Source organism: Momordica charantia, assembly GCF_013281855.1.
Source record: "Momordica charantia cultivar OHB3-1 chromosome 7 unlocalized genomic scaffold, Mcharantia_2.0 BLBB01000007.1, whole genome shotgun sequence".
NCBI lineage: Eukaryota > Viridiplantae > Streptophyta > Magnoliopsida > Cucurbitales > Cucurbitaceae > Momordica > Momordica charantia.
The window spans coordinates 1793164-1799482 of record NW_028275165.1 but is presented as its reverse complement, the minus strand read 5'-3'; the positions used below and the strand labels follow the sequence as shown (position 1 = coordinate 1799482).

At 32.1% G+C, this 6319-nt stretch overlaps 1 protein-coding gene across 1 annotated transcript; it reads right to left on the bottom strand.

Moving 5' to 3' along the window:
• Positions 1 to 685: 685 nt before the first annotated feature.
• LOC111014701 (uncharacterized) lies at positions 686 to 2747 on the bottom strand. Its single transcript, XM_022289504.2, has 2 exons — positions 1539 to 2747; positions 686 to 1340 (listed from the first exon to the last, which is right to left on the bottom strand). Exons 1-2 carry the CDS (start codon positions 2695 to 2697, stop codon positions 1075 to 1077), a joined length of 1425 nt encoding a protein of 474 aa, XP_022145196.2. The 5' UTR covers positions 2698 to 2747; the 3' UTR covers positions 686 to 1074.
• Positions 2748 to 6319: the final 3572 nt, after the last annotated feature.

Sequence of the window (6319 nt, the reverse complement as noted above, 5' to 3'; positions counted from 1 at the left end):
GAGTAGAGTGAATTATATATTTTAGTTTAAGGTTCAAAAACACATTTGGTCGTTGTACTTTGACTAAAGTAACGATTTTGTCCCTAAACTTTAGTTTGTAACGATTTAGTCCCTGAACTTTAGTTTATAATGTTTTAGTCCTCGTAGTTTAAATTTTCTAACAATTTAGTCCTTATCGAGAAAATTTTTATTAAAATTAAGTCTCAAGTTTTATCATATAACAATTTAATCTTTCTAATTATATAAACATATTTGGTCCCTCATTGGTTTATCAATTGATATATATAAGAAACTTAACAAAAAAAAGTTCACGATAAGGACTAAATCGTTACAAACTTTAAATTACAATGACTAAATTTTTACATATTAAAGTTTGGGGACTAAATTTTTACTAATTTGAATGTACCGGGACTAAATCGTTACAAATTATATTTAAGGGACTAAATCGTTACTTTAACAAAAGTACAGGGACTAATCATCATGAATAGCTTATTGGTCCAAAAGGACTAGATTTAATTGTAAGGTCATACAGTTGTCCTATTAAATTGACAAACTCATAAAACTGGGTATTTTAAAATTCTTAAAGGGAGAGTAAGTTGAAAATTTCCAAACATGGCCTAATACACATATATATTTAACATAAATATATATAAAAAGAAATTATGGAAATACAGTACGAGCAATGGAAATACAATAAAGCACGTTTATATTAGTTCTCAAGGGGAGGGGAAATGCAAACAAATATGACTTGAACCCACACAAACGTGTATATAACTCATACTTTATTAATATATCATGACTTTCAGTTCATAACTCATACTATATATTATATTAGAAAAATACTTAGGCTTCTTATGGTAAGTAGAGCAAGAACTCACCGCCAAAAGTCTTATTTGACAATTCAGTATTTTTTAAACAAAAAAATTCATATTTTCTGAGTTGTCAAATATTTAATAGTGGTGAGGACAAGATTGCTCAACCTTATTGTTGAGGAGTTAAGTATTTCCTTTTTATTATATTATATATATAGATATTACCCACAAACATAATTATTTTATATGATAATTTTAGATATTAAAATGCTTTCATTTTGGTATTATATGTGAAGTTGTAGGAATTGACGCCGTGGTAGACACCATCGTCAAGGTAATAGGTTACTGTATCTCCAGTAGTGAGAACGTCACGTTGTGTATACGAGTAGGGGACATCGCATGTGCCTTGTGTTGCTAACAAGCTGACAGTCACAGTACTCATTGGTGGCACAGTTAGTTGATATGTTGTTTGTAGTTCTTTTGTTGTGGTTTCTGTTTTTCCCCATTGGTACGATCCTGAAAACTCACCTGAAAAAATATCATTTCATTAAGACAGGTAGGTAAAGAACATACAAATAGGAGGCTCAAATGAAAGCACTCAAGTTGAGAAAGATGGTGGCTATATCATAATTACAAAAGAGATTGATTTTGATGACCAAGATAGAGGCTAGAATCTTGGAATCATCCCAAAGTGTGCCCAAGATCTTGATGAATTAGAAAACTCACCTGATATTGTAATCTCTCCCTTATCAATAAGTGGAATTCCCGCTTCGAATTTTGCGCTTATTCCCACCTTCATTGACACCGATGAGCTCCATGTGCTAGAAGTTGTATCTGTATACTTGAGATTCAAGGTCACAGTGTTGGGTACTTGTGTATCGTTGGTAGCAGTTCCAGTGGCCATCACGAGTACAGTTTGGTCATAAATTCTAGCATCTCCTGGTCGGAAACATACGTCGTATATTTCTCGTGAAATCAGAGGCTCTATCATTTGTAAATGTGAAGCTTGTTCAATGGTCCTAGAGTCAGCTCTAAGACCATCAACATTCAATGCGGGGAAAGGGGTTCTCGTGGCAAAGTTGTAGTTGCTCAAGTTGCGTAGAGCAATGGTATTGGTATCAAGTTTGGTTGCCCAAAACAAAGTTGTAGGATCGCTACCTGTTGTGTCTCCTGAATCTACACAAATATCACACGATTCACGTGAGAGCTTCCAACATTTTGTTGAGTTGTTTGGCGTGATATAAATACTTCCATCTTTGGTGGTGAAAGTTCGCATTACAACACCATCCTCTCCGATATCAATCGTATCAAATACCAAAAATGTCGGAGATGGAAAACGAAGACCCACATAAATCTCAAAAAACCTTAGGTAGTATCCATCAAGTCCTTTAAAAGCAACATAGTTTGGTAAGGGGAGCAATGTTTCCCAATCAGTTATTGTGCAGAGATCGCAGAGATTTGGATCAGGGGTTGACTGTTGTGTGATCAAACAGTTTTGATAGGCAGTAGTGTCTCTCCATAGGCACACGTTGAAGCCACGGTAGACATGGCGAAATCGATATGCTTGATTTGTACTATCGTAAGATGGTTCAAATAATGTGCATGTCCATTGGGATTTGTCTTCTTGACTCTTGTCAGATCCTGCAATAATGAAACGAGGATCTGAGGATGAACTTACCCAATATTTATTGTTGTAACTGCATCTTATGTTGACCAATGAAGGATCGGATTTGGCTGGCTCCACTTCAAACTTTGTGTATGGAGTCGAAATACTCTCTCCAGAGTATTGCACAAACGTTTGCACCGGTGAAGCTTCATTCACATAGCGCAAATAATTAGCATTGTACTTTGATTTCAGTGCCACATATCTTGGAAGTTGAACCATTTTTCTCACTCTTAGCTTTTCGACTCTTTTTTTGTGATATAAAGCTGAGATTTGCTGTGCTAGTCCCTCTTGTAAACTATGCTATTTATAGGTAGGGAAAGGCAATCTCCCAATGGTGTAATATTTTATTTTTTCCTTTTTTAGGTAGATAAAACTTTCACCATCCTTTTATTCTTTAATAAAGTTTCGAAGATTCTTTGGAGAGAATTATGAAAGTTTCTCAAAAAGGAAAGTTACTCTGTCTTGCAATAGATGATTCTATTTTTATCCATTTGGAACATTTTAGGGTTTTGGTGGTAGTATCTTAATTTTTTTTAATTCTTGATACTTATTTTAGTTTTTTAATAAAGAAAAGCAAAATAATGTTTCATTTTTCATTTTTCATTTTTCTCAATGTTTTATTACTGACATTGGAGGGCAAAATATGACTTTTCATCTAAAGAGAATGGAAAAATAGCCATACGTGACACTTTTCCCATCACAACTTCATAAATACATGGTGTCTGACCTATTCAGCTCGACTAGAGCGATATCAAATAGCTTGGTGAAACCACTGTGGTTAGCCCTTAAGAAGCTATGTGTCGAGGTAAGATGTCCAACCATCTATAATAGTGAAATGAATTCCCTAAACGGTTTAACAGAACGATTACGTGGGACCCACTACATATGACTATTTGCCACAGGAGTACCACATATGTCTTCGTCTCCTATATCAAGTTTCACCTATACATAGAAATCTAACATCGATATGGTGTTCTATTGAATTATGATGTCTAAGTTAATTAGAACTCAATAGGAAAGCAAACCGGTATGAGAGCAATTAGTAGGGAGTAATGACATCAATTTTAGTGAGAATTTGCTTGGGTGTGTCAAATTCACATTAGAGTTTGCGCGTAAAAATTCTAGCTTACATTGATGAGGGTTTCTATTAAATTTATATATGTAGATAGAGAGTGAGATGGGCACAGAAAAAGGAGTCTACGCAGCTCATACGAGCGTGGACGTGAGTTTAGTATGTGAGAAATGACTACTCTATATCTCATAAGCTACTCAATATCTCAATTTATATATTGTAACAAATATTGTACTGATATATTGTAACAATTTATATAGTTTATGGGTTTATTTTTGCAATCTTATTTTTATTATGTAAATTTCATGTAAAAAAAGTTTTGTTGATAGAAAATTTGTAATTCTTTTAAAATAATTTTTTTTTCTAAAAATTGAACCAAAAAACTGTACAAATGTCATTGACCACATACATGAAATAAATGTTGTATATTGACATTGGTTGTATTAAACTACCTATCTAAGATTAAGATTCTAGATGAATAAGAAAGCACAAAAAAACAAAAATAAAATAAAAAAAGCAAACAATCGATTAGTGGACGACAGAATCTCTATGTTGAATAAAATTTTGGGGTTCATATTATAAGTTTGGAGAATCTTACGGTGTCACCACTTTTTATCTGAATCTAGAAAAATCGTCAATGGAATAATCGTATTTTAATCGAATTCTTTATTTTCGTTGAATCATGATATGATTTGACAGGATTGTAATTATATTAGCGGGTTTCTATTATGATTTAGATTTTACTTTGTAGATATTATTTGAATTAGATTTATGATTAGAAATTATATTATGGGATTTAGATTTTATATTCATCATCAATTTTTTGGTGGGTAGATTTCTACAGATTACGGAATTTAATTCAGTGAAATCGTATTCTGTTATTCTCTATTTTTTCTTGTCCCTAACATTCATCATGGTATTAGAACTATTGATTTTCTTTATAATTTTCGTTTTTTCGACGTCGGGTCAGTCTGCAATCAGTGCATTATGTTGCAATGTCATTGCGACGCGAAGTGGCTAACGTCATCGATCTCTGTCGAGATAAGAGTTTGGAGTCACCACCAACCATGACTCCAATCAACCAACCATGACTCCAACCAACCATTCACAAGGTGAGATTAGTTATTTACTTAAAAAAATTAAGAGTCAATTGAGTGTAGGGGAGTTGTAAACACCATACAACACTGGTTTAAAAAACGATTACCAAATTTTATTTTAAATTATCGTGTTATTTTATTTGGTCCAAACAAAAAATATTTTTGTGTTTTTTAAGTGTCTCTCATTTATTAATTCACATTTTACTATAAAATATGAATTAATCTATATCGGAAAACTATCCTTTCCAATTTTCGTAATTGGAGTTTTCGAAATAATAATTAATTTCAAAATAATGTATTTAAAAACAATGATAGATTAAAAAAAAACATGATTTTCTTTTTAAAAAAAACTTATATTTTTCTTTTCTAAAAAGTTTTAGTTAAAAGCCAATAATTAAAACCTTTTTTTTAAGAAAAAAAAAACTTAACGTTTACTCATTTAAAAAACTCAATTTAAATTTAAAACAAATTTTACTAATTTTTCAAACTAAATTTTTAAAAAAAATTGAAACAAAATTCTTTTGTTTTAAAAATAAAGTTTTGTTACTTTTTCATTAAAATGAACTCTCTTTATTATTTCAAAAAAGCGTTATTTGAAACTTATTTTAAAACAAATCCTTTTCATTTAAATTTATTTTTTATTTACCTTCATTTAAAAAGCTCTTTTATTTTGAAACAATTTTTATTTATCAAAACTTTTATTTTCCTATAAAAAAAATATTAATTTAAAACTTACTCCTTCCTTTTATCAAAAAAAAAATCCAAAAACATTTTTTCCTTAAAAAAAACTTTGTTTTCCAAAAAAAAAAATTATTTCCTTATTAAAAAAAGGCTTCTTTCTAAAAATGTTTTTCACTTTCTAAAAATGCTTCCTTCTCCCTTGAAAAAACTTCATAATCCACCTTTTCACTGATGTGGTTTTAAAAGCCGTAAGGATTGAGGTTGTTGAAGGTCTGTCTCGGAGTGTTGTCGTCGCCGGATCTACTGTGCTGTCGGAGTTCATGATGTTCCGGTAGCGCCGCCAGAATCTGAGGTCGTGGGTCGCTAGAAAACGGGCTGAAAACTGCTGCTCCAGGTTGTTGTAGGTCGCAAGAGCTGGGCCACTGCCGGTGTTGGGATAATGCAGCGAAAATAGGAAACTAAAAAAAAAAATGATTGTAATATTGTTTTTTTCTATAAGGATTAGGATTTTCGACCTCTATTAATAGAGCCGTTTTATTTAAGGTTTTGTTTATGTGTGTTGTCGCATACATCGGGCAGTCGGAGCAGTGTTGGCACACTGATTTTAGAGGTGTGGCAGTAGTGTTTGGTAGAGTTTCAGAGGTAAAATCTCGGGGGTTCTAGAGCAAAGTCGGCAACCAATTCTCGAAGGTATTTTGTGAGGTTTTTTATTCTTGTTTCGTAGGATTTTATTGTTGTTCATCTTAGAAGTTAGGTGACTTTTGTTGAGGATTCTAGATTGAGAGATTATTGTATTATCTCAATATCATACTAGATCTCGTTGTCGCGGAAGACCCTACGTAACCCATACTTAGGGTGAACCAGTATAAATCTCTTGTGTCATTTACTGCGTTTTCCAACTATATTTATCTTTTTTTGTAATTGACTTAATTTTTACTGAGGAACTACGGAAGGAGAAAATATTATTGGTAAGTAATTTTTCCAACAACCA